This window comes from Panicum virgatum, chromosome 9K, assembly GCF_016808335.1.
Source record: "Panicum virgatum strain AP13 chromosome 9K, P.virgatum_v5, whole genome shotgun sequence".
NCBI lineage: Eukaryota > Viridiplantae > Streptophyta > Magnoliopsida > Poales > Poaceae > Panicum > Panicum virgatum.
Window position 1 is genome coordinate 25,640,854 of NC_053144.1, and position 14,045 is coordinate 25,654,898.

Genomic DNA, 14,045 nt, shown 5'->3' on the forward strand with positions numbered 1-14,045 from the left:
TCTCTGTGTTCTATGTTAGTTTTCATTGCGTCTCTAGAACTCTAGCAATTTGTAGTAATGACTTTGTTATCAGCTTCCACTCAAAAAAAAAAAAACTTTGTTATCAGCCAGAATGGTTAATAGGCTTCAAATTTGGCAGTCGACATCTTTTTCCGGCAAAATGGTTGTATGCGGGTCCCTAATATTTTCTTGCCAAAAAGATGAGTATTGTCTGCCTCCATCTATTTTTAACAAGATTTTTTTTCCACCATTGGTGTCCCCCGAATTTCATTACTTAATCGTAACGAAATTACAATAGTGCTCAGGTTCGACCGCCCGTTTAAGAGAGTTCTAAAGGAAACAACGAAAAGGTAGTGCAAGGATTGACGCAAAGGGCCAACATCATGTATCCTCAACACCGAGTTAAGCAGGAATTAAATCGACTACAAAAGGAAGCTCTCAGCTTCTCATAGACAGACGAAAAAGTAGATAGACCACGGCACCACGCCTCAACATGTTTACGCCTCCAGGTTTGCTTGAGCATCCTTGTTGCAGGAGCATCATGTTGACAGCCCCCCTCCCGTCTTGAGGGTGGAAGTGTAGCGCTGTGTTCTTGAGGACTTCCGCTCCTTTCTCCAACAGCTCCCGGTCGCCTTCTTTCTGTAGCCCTGCCCAATAAGAAAGGAGCGAGCTGGTTGAGCATATGAACTTTGTAGGAGATCGGACCATTTTATTTTCAAAACACACGCCATTTCTTGCTATCCAAAGGCTCCAGCAGATCGCCGCAACCCAATCATGAAATATTTTTCTCCCACAGGGAGGTGTAATTTGATCCAACACCAGAATTGATCAAGCGAGATGGGGCGGCAAAGGCCCCCCACGACAGTGGCTACTAGACTCCATACATACTTGGACATGGCGCACTCGAACAACAAGTGTGGGATGGATTCAGGCTCACAGCAAAAGGAGCATCTCTCATCTCCCACCCATTTCCTTTTCACCAGGTTATCTTTTGTTAGAATTGCATTGTTGTAAATCAACCACATGAAGATTTTGATTTTCAGAGGGATTTTCGCTTGCCAAATGAATTTCATGGGGTTTTCTGGTTCCCCGCTGCACAAGGTTTTGTATACAGACTTGACAGAAAAGGCTCATGTTTTCCCTTTCAGCCACTTTGGTGTATCCTTTCCCCTACATGCTGAAAAGGGCGACAATAAAACATACATTTTTCTCAGTTGATCTTGTCTATGCTCGTCCAACCATCTTCGGAACGTCAGTCTCCATCCTCTCCTGGCCACCTCAGCCACTTTAATGTTTTGCTCTTTACATATATCGAACAGATCTAGGAATTTACTTCTCAGTGGGTTGATCCCACACCAAGCATCCCTCCAAAAGTCAGTCCCTTACCCATCTCCAATAACCATCACTCTATTCTTCACATATATATGTCCCTTACTTTTAGCAGGTCATTCCAAACTGGTGAGTTGGAATTCTTATGCCATAATTGAGACACACATTCCCTCTTCATATATTTCTGTCTAACTATTGTTTGCCATAGCCCTTCAACCCTTTCCAACTTCCACCACCATTTGCACAGCAGGCTTAGGTTCATTCTCCTCAGTTCCACTATTCCTAGGCCCCCTTTTCTTTTTGGACCATTTGACAAGGTGGTACTTTTTTTTCAAGGCTCCAGCTTGCCAAAAAAAAAAATTCTTGTCCTGTCCATTCTCTTGATTATGGTTTTCGGCAGCAAGTACAACGACATGCTGACTCAAGCTTGAGTTAATAAGAGTCAGTCGCCCTCCTATAGATAGAGCACCTCCTTTCCATCCATCCAGTCTTTTAACAACTTCTCATCTAGAGGTAGCCAGTTAGCCACCTTGATCCTAGAACCAGAGACCGGAACTCCAAGATATTTGATTGGCCAATCCCCCCACATCACACAATTAAATGTTTTTGAAAAATGAAGCGTTTTTTGTTGGTCTTGGCTAACCATAATCACTTCACTTTTATTGAAGTTGATTTTTAACCGTGACATGTTTTCATACAGATATAAGAGTAGCTTCATATTCCGAGCATTTTCTCCCGTGTCCTTCAGACAAATAATGGTATCATCCATGTACTGTAATATCGCCACTCCTTTGGGGACAAACTCCGGCACCAGACCTTCAATAAGACCATTTTTTTGAGCCAAATTAACCATTTTTGCTAGGGTGTCTACAGCAATATTAAACAGAAATGGGGATAACAGATCCCCCTGCCTAATCCCTTTACCACATTTGAAATAACCCCCCACCTTATTGTTGACCTTCACACTTAGAGTCCCACAAGTAACCACTTTTTCTATCCACTGGCACCATTTCTCACAAAATCCTCTCTGTCTCAAGCAGTCAAACAGGAATTTCCAACTGATTTTGTCATAAGCTTTTTCAAAGTATAATTTTAAGACCAGACCATCTTTCTTCTTAACTTTTGTATCATGAAGAATCTCATGCAGACTCATAATACCATCCAAAATGTTCCTGCCTTTGATAAACCCCATTTGACACTTGTTAATGATCTTACCCATTATTGGTTCTAACCTCAGCATCAAGGACTTGGTGAAAATTTTATATACCACATTCAACAGACAGATAGGTCTATACTGTTGAATTCTGTTAGCTTCTTTCACTTTAGGCAAAAGAGTGATCAGACCATAATTGAGTCTTTCCATCTTCATCTCATTATTTTGTAATTCAGTAAACATGTACTCAAATTTTTCTTTATAATGTCCCAACAAGCTTGGAAAAATTCAACAGGCAAATGATCATGCCCCTGGGCAGTATTTTTTTTCTATGGAGAAAATCACCTTCTTAATTTCCTCCTGGCTAAATGGAGCAACTAGCTTCTGGTTGTCTTCATGAGATACGCAGTCTTGGTCCCCCCCAGCCCCTGGGGTCAAGCGTAAACTTGTTATTTTCAGATGGCCCAAAGAGTGTTTTGTAGTAACTTGTTGCATGTTCCAGAATTTTATTAGTGTCCACTATTTCTTGCCCCTCACCTTCCATGCTAAAGATAGTATTCTTTCTCTTCTTCCCATTGGCCATTCTTTTGAAAGAATTCAGAATTATTATTCCCTTCTAAAAGCCACCTAAAATTAGATCTTTTATGTCAATATAGTCCCTCCTCCTCCTGCAGCCTCATCATTTCCTTTTGAATGAAAGGTTTTCTCCCTAAAGCCTCCCTTGTCAAAATCTGATCCTTCTCCATTCTCTCCAACTCCAGTAGTTCTTCCTGCAAAATCCTCCTATATTTCCTAGTGTGCCCTTTTAAATTCATGCCCCAGCCTTTCAGAAATTTTTTAATTCTCTTGACTTTTAATGCCCCACACCTCCACTGCATCTTTAGCTAGCACTTGTTCTTCCCAAATAGCTCTAACTTTTGGTAGGAATTCATGGTGTCGAATCCCAGAAGTCTCAATGCAAAGGGGTCTAGTTTCTTTTTTCATCTCCCAATCGGTGCATAACATCAGAGGGTTTTCTCTTGGAGTGTATTATAGAGCCACACGAGGTTCAAGATTCATAAATAAATATAATCATTGCAATCAAACATAGCAAATATATAAATATTGCAATTAAAGGTACATGAGGTCTGCCGTCCCGTCACAATTTACATCACAATCTAAAACCGATGAACATCATATGTTATAGATCATGTCATGAAATCATCTAGGTCGTCATCCCAGTTGACAGATGGTGGTGCTACAGGTGGTGTAGCATGACTTGACGAACCTCTCGACTTTCCTTTTCTCTCTTTTTTGGTTCTAGATTCATGTACAAGGGGACAAACATCATGTGTTGGAGGCCATGATTTTGGGGGCATGAAGTCATCCATATCGTCATCCCAGTTAACACAAGTTGGTGCTTGAGGTGGTGCAGTATTACTTGACGAACCTCTTGCCTTTCCCTTTCTCTCTTTTCTAGTTCTAGGTTCGTGTACAGGGGGAGGAACATCATGTGTTGGTGGCCATGATTTGGGGGGCATGAAGTCATCCATATCATCATCTCAGTTAACACAAGTTGGTGCTTGAGGTGATGCAGCATAACTTGACGAATCTCCGGTCATCTGTTCTTGCGGAGGCCAAGAACTATCACCCGAAAATCTTTTCCACCTCATTCGTCTAGTTTGCGGCATAACTCCACTGAAGATACATACCAATTTACGGAAATTTGGTATCGATTTGTTAATCAACTCCGTGTCATCGGGGTAATCCTAGCATATAATTACTCAATAATTTTACTATTTCGTAAATATGGATTACAAATGACGGACGGGATTAGAACTGAATAAGAGTTACCTTAATGTGCATCTCATACACCTCTGACCACATACATATCTTACAATTACTTTGTAAGAATCCAATAACATTAGGATGATTCGCTAGTTCACACACCATCATGTATATCTTCCGACGTTCTAGCAGGTGTTCCTTTACATCTTGCGTTGTAATACCTCGAAACAATGTGAAATCTTTAAACTGAACTAATTTTGACAACACCATCTCTATCGTACCATCCGCTAATACATCCAACTTCTTACTGATTACAAGATGTGTCATGATCTCAAGTATTATACTAGATTTTTCTTCGGTCCATGAAAATCCTCCAAAATTGGAGGCAACCATTGACTTATGCTACAATATTTAGAAACAAGTTTAATACTATATTTCACTATCCAAAACTTAATTCTATTTTAATTTATAATTCATTTAGAAACAAGTCTGTAATAAACTTAAATTTTAATACTATATCATTAATTAAATTAAATTGCTTTATAATATTAATGGATTCGTACGTAACTTACCTGCAGATCACAAGTGCGAAATCCGGCAGGGTTTCGCTGTTGCAACTCCCTCCCTCACCCCACGTCTCTCCTTTTTCCCTCTATGGATGTTGTTTGCTGCAAATGCAGGTGTGGGGGGACCTCGGCTTTTATATTGGGGGAGCCTGCCGCCCCCTGCTGGGCGGTAGGGGCCTCCATGCGATAAAACACAAATTTTAATTACATTTAGGCCCCTACCGCCCGGAGGGGGGGCGGCGGGCAGTAGGCCCCCTGCCGCCCCCGGGGGCGGGGTATAAACCTGTAAATTGTGAAAATGAAAATATATTTCTGTAAAAAATAATTTTAAAAAATAAAAAAAATAAAAAAAACGCAAAAAGGGAGACCGGAGTCTCTCCGATCTTCGTCCCCTTCACCCCCTCACTTTTCCCCCATCCCGCCGCTGTTCTTGCAAAACCCAGCACCAAGACCCTAGACCCCCGTAATCGAGCCGTGCCGGGGCAAGAAGCCACCGTTTCCCTGTTCGCCAGTCTTGCCATGTCGTCCTCCAAAGCCGGCGGCGGCGGCGGCGGCAACCCGTCGCGGTCCGCCTCCGTCATCGTCGCGCACAGCGCGCGGGGTACCACATCCTCAAGATCGACGGCTACTCCCTGACAAAGAATCTCCCTACCGGTGAGTGCATCATGTCCACCCAATTCACAGTAGGTGGCCACCGCTGGCGCCTCAAATATTGCCCCAACGGCGTCGACAAGGGGACCGCTGATTACATTGGTATTTATCTTATCCTCGACGAAACTGTCGCCAAGTCAGTGAAGGCGCAGTACCAATTCCGTTTTGCCGACGAGGTGGTGGAGGATCCCGTGAAATTGGACGAAAAGGACAGCTTCGACAGCCACAGAGGTTGGGGATACTCGATGTTCCTCACGAGGGAAGAGTTGGAGGGGTCGGAGCATCTCAAGAATGATTCTTTTGCTGTCCGGTGCGACATAATTCTCATCAACGAGTTCCGCACAGAGGACACCCCCCAGTCCTTCGTCGAGGTTCCCCCGTCTGACATGCACCAGCACCTCGCCGATCTCCTCCAGACCGGAAGGGGCGCCGATGTGGTGTTCAATGTGGGTGGCACGATGTTCACAGCGCACCGGTGGATGCTTGCTGCCCGATCGCCGGTCTTCAATGCGGAGCTCTTTGGCATGATGAAAGAAAGTGACAACGGACGTGTAGTGCACATACATGACTTGAAGCCTCGGGTGTTCAAGGCCTTGCTGTTTTTCATATACACCGACATGTTTCCAGATATGACTGAGGAGGAAGATGATGATGCCACCATGGCTCAGCATCTGCTTGTTGCAGCCGATAGGTACGGCATGGAGAGGCTGAAGTTGATAAGTGAAGAGAAGTTGTGCAAGTACATTGATGTGGACTCAGTGGCAACCATACTGACACTAGCCGAGCAGCACCATCATGGTTCATAAGGCGCTAAGGCGACTTGTGGCGACCTACCACCCTCATAACGCCTAGGCGTATTAGGCGCGCGGCGAGGCGACGCCATAGACATACTATGAACATGGCATGACAACAAAATTTAGTAGCATATACATAACTTTTTTGGACTGCTGTACCACCCATTCTCCCATTTCCAATTGCTCTTGCCACCCCTTCTCTTCTCCCATACAGCAAGCTACACAAAAAATGACCAATCAGCAAAATCAACAGCAAAATAAATAAGTGAAAAGGCTGCTGAATTCAACAAGACAGCAACATGAATGCATGAACATGACACTAAAATTATATAAACAGCAGCATAATTAGTTCAACACATCAGTCCACAAGCTTAGAGCTTTGTGGGCAGCAGCATACACCATACAGATCACAAAATAAGACAATAAGTAGTAGTACACAACAACAAAAGCTGATGGGTTCAGCTCGCGAAGGAGCCTGCGGGCCGGCGGCCGGCGCAGCCTGAGGGCCGGCGGGCGGGGTCGCGCTCGCGCTGAGGACGGCGCAGAGGATTCGCGCTTGCGACGCGGAAGGCGCAGAGGAGTCGCGCTCGCGCCGTGGACGGTGGACGCGCGGACGGCGGACGTGCGGAGGAGTCGCCGCCTCCGCGAGCTCCAGGTGCGCTCGTTCCCCTTTCTTCTCTCGTTCTCTCTCTCCCCAAATGGCCAAATCGATGAACGGGCGGTCGATTTCTCTACTTGGCCATCGATTTCCCGCCCCCCAATCGATTTCCCGCCCGCCTCCTCTGTTTCCTTCCCGCCCCGATCTATTTCCCGTGCGCGCTCGTCTATGATGGCCGCCACATCGTAACCGGACGCCTACCGGACGCCTACCGACGCCTAGGCGACGCCTTGGGCCTAAGGCGGACGCCATACGTGCCCAGGCAAGGCGTAGGGGACGCCTTGTGCCCTGCGGGCGCCCGGACGCCTAGGCGGCGCCTTACGAACCATGAGCACCATTGCCATGGGCTCAAGAAAGCGTCTTTTGATTTTCTCAGCTCTCCGGAAAATTTAAGGGCACTTGTTGCCAGTGACAGCTTCCAGCATCTCAGTACAAGCTGCCCCTCTGTCATCAAGGAGTTGCTTCTCCGGTGACACTGAATCGTTTTAGACTTTTAGTAGTGGTTATTGATTGATACTTGTGAACTTCTGTCTTTAGGTAGGTAGTTTTAGCAATGTTAGGTCTTGTGTTTCTACACTGCATCTGTCAGAGGTAGACTACATCAATCCTGGTTCACAAGAAGATGCTGATTAAAGTAATCTCCTTAGTCGGTGTGATTTGTTAGCTGATTCATCTCTACAACTGTATCAGTCAATCGAGACTGGCTCTGTTATCAGCAAGAATGGTTAATCGACTGCAAATTCGCTAGTTGGCATCTTTTCCTGGCAAAAGGTTGTTTGTGGATCTGTCATCTTTTCTTGGCAAAAAGATGAATACTGAACTTGTGTTTTTTACCTCTTTGCTTGTGAAAATGTCAGTTTTTTTCTTGTGATGTTACCTACCTAGATCTTTGCTTCCATACTTGTTAAAATCCAGATGCAGAGTATATGCTTTTTTCACATAGTTTGATCTAAGTTCATTGCTTCTCCACCTGTTAATCAAGGGCATATCTTGTTATTAGATAGGTTGATACCAGTTCACTGTTTCATTTGGCTGATGTCAGAGCAGTTGTTTTGTGCAAGTTGGAATCAAAGAAAACTCAAGCAGGTATCTTACAGGTTGATGTGTCAGAGCAGTTGTTTTGTGCATGTTAGGAATATCATTGACGATAGATTAGTGTTTGGGTTGGTCCCAGTTACAGCTAGTCTTGATTCACAAAGACCAAACCCTCGGAAGTGACAAAGGATTGTATGAACATTCATCTAACATTCTATCATGTGTGAGTGATTTTTAATGTTGGTTAGGTGGCAAGCAATGATCCCACTGAAGATCAAGATTTTTTTTTGGCCTCTATGTATGAATATGTAGAATATATAATTATTTATTGAAGATAAAACAACATGGAGAAGAATGGTACAAACTTTCTGGAACCACTGAAACTGCTGGTCATACCATGTTTATTTTTCCTACAATTAGATTTCTGTAGTATTCTGTTAGAGATCTTTATTTATCAAATGCTGGATCAAGTCCCTTCTAGCTCGAAGCAGTTTAGTGAACATATTTTAGTTCAGCAGGCTAGAAGCCAATGGAATGGCTTATTTTTGGTTCTGCCAGGTGCAACTTGCTGGACTGTCTGGCTCAATAGGAATGATATTGCCTTAAAAATATGATGATTGCTTCAAAGCTGTAGATTACTGAATGGCGTGGGCCATGTAGCACTGCTGGAAGCTTAAGGTAGGAAGATGACTGTCCTTTGGTGGAGAAGATGGCAAGAAGAATTAGAAATCGTCGTATGCTTTTACGGCAGCCTATGTCTGTTCTTCACCAATAACTGTAGTAACTAAAGCTCGTTTCTTATAAATCAGTTGGCTGATTAGTAGAGTTTTGCTGACTTGTAGAGTTAGCTTGTGGTTTCCATCGGTCAGATGTCAACAGAACTGCGTGATCACCATGATGACTGCTGGTAACCCGAGCACCATGTCTGTGATCACCATAAAGCAGGGCCAGAGTGCCTTGAGTCTACATGACCGCATAGTATATCTAGCCAGCCATTCATGAGTAGATGAAGCACTCTTCTCTGGGAACTGATTGCAGCATCAGTGTTAATTAAAGCAACAATGCTACTTTTCAGGAGACCCTAGTTTCGGAAGTTAATTAAATTCCTGCCTTATTTCTCTATTTTCTCTCTGAAAGAAAGAACAAAAGGTAAGAAAAAGACTCAATCTCTAACGAAATAACATAGATAAAACGGAACATGTCCTCAGGATTGTCCAGGTATAGTGGCATTAAGTTTTTTTTTGCACAATATCATTAGGCAAAAAAAAACAGCAGAAAACTTCCTATTTATCATTCAAACCGACTTGTTTCCAGATATATGATGAAAAGATTGAGAAGTCACGGCCCAGCACCTCCTTGTTGCAGCCGAGTTCAAACAGAAATTATGCCAGTACACTGATGTAGGTCCGGTAGCAACCACTGAACCACTGCAATGGGATCACCAGAAGATCGAAGGGCATTTCTGGCCAGCGACTCACAGCACAAGCTGCCACTCCATCACAAAGGAGTTGATTCTTCAGCGATGCTGATACTTGGCACGCCAACCATGGCTCCACAGATGGTGGCTCCCATCTGCACTGGAACTTAGAGTCTTCTCTTCTGTTCTCAGCAGAACAAAAATAATGCCTTCGTTCATTAGAGCAGGTCCGTCTTCAATTGCTCCCCAAGTTGGGGAAGCATTGCCTGTGAACGCCTAGCAAGTCCTAAGGTTTTAACTTATTTTGTGGGAATGGATAATATAAGCTTCAATGTTACAATGTTTCCTTGTCTCACATACAAATATTCAACCATACAAACCCAGTAACATCTTGACAGTGTACAAGGTGCTTTGATGCAAGTATTCAACTGGCTTTTATACATAAAGCGTATTTGAACAATGGACTTATTTGAATTCTGGGTAATGACACCAGCATCAAGTGTTTTTCCTGTGGCCTGATGAAGCCAACAGTATCCCGACAGCAATGACAAACATGGTCAGCATGCTGGCAAGCAAGAGATATGCCTATGACCTCCGGTACTGACCGAAATGAATGACATCCCAAAATGTGCTCACGAGGGGAACTGCCTGTTCATAACATTATGTAAATCACCAAGACCGTAAAAAAAGTACAAATTAGCTAGCACATTGCGAAAGCAGCAAGAAGCTTGCAAAAGACTACCTGAACAACATTAGCTGGAGCACATCCGGCAGCCTGCTCGCCCATAAACTGAAATCCGTTGGCAAATCCACAGAGCAACCCTGCCAGGAGGGCAAATGCCTTCCATTCCAGTCAGTGAGATATGCTCCGATGGTTGATTTTGGCACACCAGCAAATGGCCAGTACAAAAAACAAACATTCACACAGAACCCCAGCACAAAACCAGATACAGAGAAGTAAAGGGAGGTGTAAATCACCAGGTCAGGCATACCCTTCTTTAAGACGTGTCATTGGTCATTGGTTGCAAGGTTGAATGGCAGTGCAAAGATGGAGAAGCATACGGCAGCGAAGAAAGCCAATCCAATTCAAAGCAACTTGTTGCAGCCTATCACCTGCACCACAATTGATTGATGAAGTCCATGCCATCACTGCAGCATGTTTTTAGGATCCAGTGTTCTCATATATAGTTTGGCTAACCTTGATTGAACGTCTTACGCCTCTAATCGACCAGTTCCATCCCGCGTTTCGACTGACAAGAAGCATTGTGACCATCAACAGAATAGATGAACAGCCATCAAGATTATTAATGTCTGATAGGTACAATTGTAAATTCTTAATATACCAGAATGCCGTTACCTTCGTCAGCGATGCTTGCGCCAAGCTCTAGTATGTCCTGAAAACAATCGTATTTTTTAGCATTCACGACATAATTCTTACGAAGTTGCTAGTTAGGACACAAACCAACCTGTTGGTGCGCAAACTGCCTCCTGAAATGCGTAGTTTTTCCTCCTTATCATTGGCATTTGAAGAATGGACAGCAGCACCCCAGGGAAAAGAATCTCAGCTCTATTTATCCACCCATCAAGGAAATAGTTCAGGGTAGTACGAAGAGATCAAGCTGATATCCACAGAGGTGAATTGCAAGCTAATGTTCTGCACTGATAAAAGCATCATAAATTTTTGTGCTTACCTAGAACAACAGTCAGGCTACACATAATAACATATGCCACTGATAGACCAACACATGCACACACATACTGACTCACCATACCTCCAAGGTTCAATGTGAGTCCACCAGCCATAGCAAATAGGATTGAAGGCCAATTATCCTGTATCTATCATGAGTTAATAGCAAATAGTGTTCAATGTTCCATTCCCATGACATTGTGTGGCAAAGTAAAACACATACAGAACCAGTTTAGGAACATCCTTCATGTGAACCGCATCTTCCTCTTCCCAAGTGTCCATAAAGACATAATGGCAATTTGTGTGCACTGTTAATTCCTGTTCGTGCGATGCTAACTAATTCTTTTGGAGAATAATGTTAGTTTAGGTTTATTATGCATCATGTCAAGGCACCTGAACTACTCTCTCCTTTCTTCGGGCACAAAAAGTGTTGTTTTAATTTTTAAAGTTGAGAATGCACGATTAATCTGAATTTTGATACCACTTGATGTAGCACTGGCCCGATCTTCCGAGAAGTAGGGGTAAATGTCACACCCTGAATTTCAGGATGTGATTAAAATTAAAAATAAAACAACAATTTTCCTATATTTTTTAAAATTTTCTCAACATTTAATTTTCTTCACAGGGAATTTAGTATAGAAGAAAATGTATAATGGTTGTCTTCTAAATTAAATAAGGTTGTTCTGTTTGTCTTGCACTCATGCTGCATTGCATTGTTTTATTATGTGAGTTTCAATTTGAATTTAAATTCTCTTGGATTTAAATTTGAATTATTTGAATCTTCTTGTTGGAACAAAATGGAAACACCTCTCTCTTTCCAGCCCAGCCCAAACCCTTCTCCTTCTCCTTTTTTCTTTCTTTCTTTTCTCCTTCGCAGCCCAGGAACCGGCCCATTTCCAGGCCCAGCCTCACCTGCCCCTATCCCTCCCCTCTCCCTTCCTCTCTCACCGCCAGGTGGGGCCCGCCTGTCGGGCGTTTCCCCCACCTCCCGCACAAGACGGACTCGAGAGGAGTCCGACTCGGCGCCGCCGCCCGTGCGCCTTGGCGTGCACGCCAAGGACCCCGGTCGCCCCTTTAAATAGCGTCGCGGTCCCCCCTCTTGACCCTCTTCGCAGCCGCCGCCTCGCAAACCCAAACCCTAGTTCAGCCGCCGCCATTGGAGCTCCACTCGAGCTCGGCCGCCGCACACGTCCCACTGCTCCGTCACTTCCTCGCCTCCAAAAGCCGCCGCCGGAGCACCGCGTCATGGTGAGAATTCTCACCGGGCCCTTCCTCCCCTCTATCTCACTCCCCCTAGCGCAGTTTTGCTTGCCATCGAACCGCCGCCGCTTTTCGCCACCGTGCGCCCTGCTCCGCTCAACTAGGCTTGCGCAGCACTCCTAGGTGAGTTCGTCGTCGCCTCCGCTCGCTCCCCGTCCAACCCCGAGCATAAACCGAGCTCGGACGACTGTTTTAGACCAACGCCGGTGAGCCGCCGCCGCGCAGTCTCGCCGCCGGTCGTTAGCGCCGCCGCCGAGCCGCCCTACCAGCTGACTACCGTTGGATCTCGATCCAATGGTCCAGATCTAATATGACCCAAGTTAACAGCCCCCATACCGGTCTACCCTAGGACATTTTGCAAAGAAGCCCTCAGTTTTGTGGAAACCAACCCGCGGTCCATTCCAGTTCAGAAATATTTACAAAACAACCCTTTCTTTTATGTTTTAATCCCTGGACTTTTCTAAAATCGTACCCACTGCTCAGGAGCCTTAGTTTTGCAAGCTAGCCCCCGAAGTTTAGGTTTAATCTTGTTTTAGCCCTCGGTTTCTTCAACCAGAGCCCTTGTTCTTTCCAAAACTCTTACAAATAAGCCCTTGAAACTCTGTTTTAGCTATAACTTCTTCGTTTTAGCTCCGTTTTCATCAATTTTTGCGCTCACGCGATCCTTGGAACATGTGTGATAGCTTTATCACCTTGCTATACTCTGTGAGCACACTTTGTTGTGTCTTTCCAATCTTTTCTTCTAGTTCTTAACCCTTTGGTTAATCGCGATTAGATTCCTAAACCCCTGTTTAGCCCTTAGAATCATCGTTTTAGATCTGTTTCGATCCGTTCTTGTTGCGTAGCTTTGTTTTCCGCATTTCTTGCGCTCTTGTAATCGTAGCAGCGAGCCTTATCCGTTAGTACGCTCTTTTAAAGCCTTTTTTGTTTTGGTGTATTGTTCTTAGTTGTACTTGTTTGTTTGCTTTGTATGATTGCCCAATAATTGCTCCGAGTAGAAGAATCGCTGTTCGAAGATTGAAGAATCAAGTTTCCAAGTGAGCAAGAGCTGAAGAGCAGTAAGAGTTGATTTTTGTTGGAGCAAGGCAAGTGACCCTAACCATCCTTCTATCCAGTGGCGGATCTAGAAAAAATATTAGGAGGGGCTTATTCACTCCATTTTCTACCTATAACTATTCCTTTCAAGCTTCAATGGCTACAAATTTATAGGAGGGGCTCCATGCATCTAGCACAGGTAGGAGGGGCTCTAGCCCCGGCTGACCCGGTGCTGGATTCGCCCCTGCTTCTATCTATGCTTATTTATGAGAATATTATGTGTTAATTAGAACATGGAGAACCACCCAAGAAAACCGTACAACCACAATACTATATGGCTCTGGTCTTGGCTAAGCAATTAGATGAACTATATGTTGTGTTGGGGTGGTTTTGATTGGTGGTTATGAGTTTGTGTGGTGGAGCGGGTGAAAGAAGCTGCGTCTTCTGAGGTACCGCAAAAGTAGGTATCAACACATACATATAGGTATTCTTTGGAAAGGCCTCGTAGCGTCCCTATGCAATCACACCTCGAAAGTGTGGTATTGTGCCTAACTAGCACATGTGTGGTTGGGTTCAAAGTTCTTCAGAATTTTTACGCGAATTGTGGTGAAAGTGTACAATCTCTGCAGAGTGTAAAACTGATATATCAGCCGTGCTCATTGTCACGAGCGGCTTGGACCCTCATATGATTAA

At 44.3% G+C, this 14,045-nt stretch overlaps 1 protein-coding gene and 1 pseudogene across 1 annotated transcript; one reads left to right on the forward strand and one right to left on the reverse strand.

Annotated features, from left to right (window-relative positions):
* Positions 1–5,212: 5,212 nt before the first annotated feature.
* LOC120650991 (BTB/POZ and MATH domain-containing protein 1-like) lies at positions 5,213–9,725 on the forward strand. The gene is made up of 2 exons (XM_039928317.1): positions 5,213–6,915; positions 9,268–9,725. The coding sequence occupies exon 1, from the start codon at positions 5,481–5,483 to the stop codon at positions 6,270–6,272; it is 792 nt and encodes a 263-aa protein (XP_039784251.1). The 5' UTR covers positions 5,213–5,480; the 3' UTR covers positions 6,273–6,915; positions 9,268–9,725.
* A 10-nt stretch (positions 9,726–9,735) lies between these two features.
* Positions 9,736–10,634, reverse strand: LOC120647881 (annotated as a pseudogene).
* Between the last annotated feature and the right edge of the window lie 3,411 nt (positions 10,635–14,045).

Coding starts and splice junctions, on each gene's coding strand:
- LOC120650991 (XM_039928317.1), top strand. CDS start 5,481: ATGTCCACCCAATTCACAGTAGGTGGCCACCGCTGGCGCCTCAAATAT.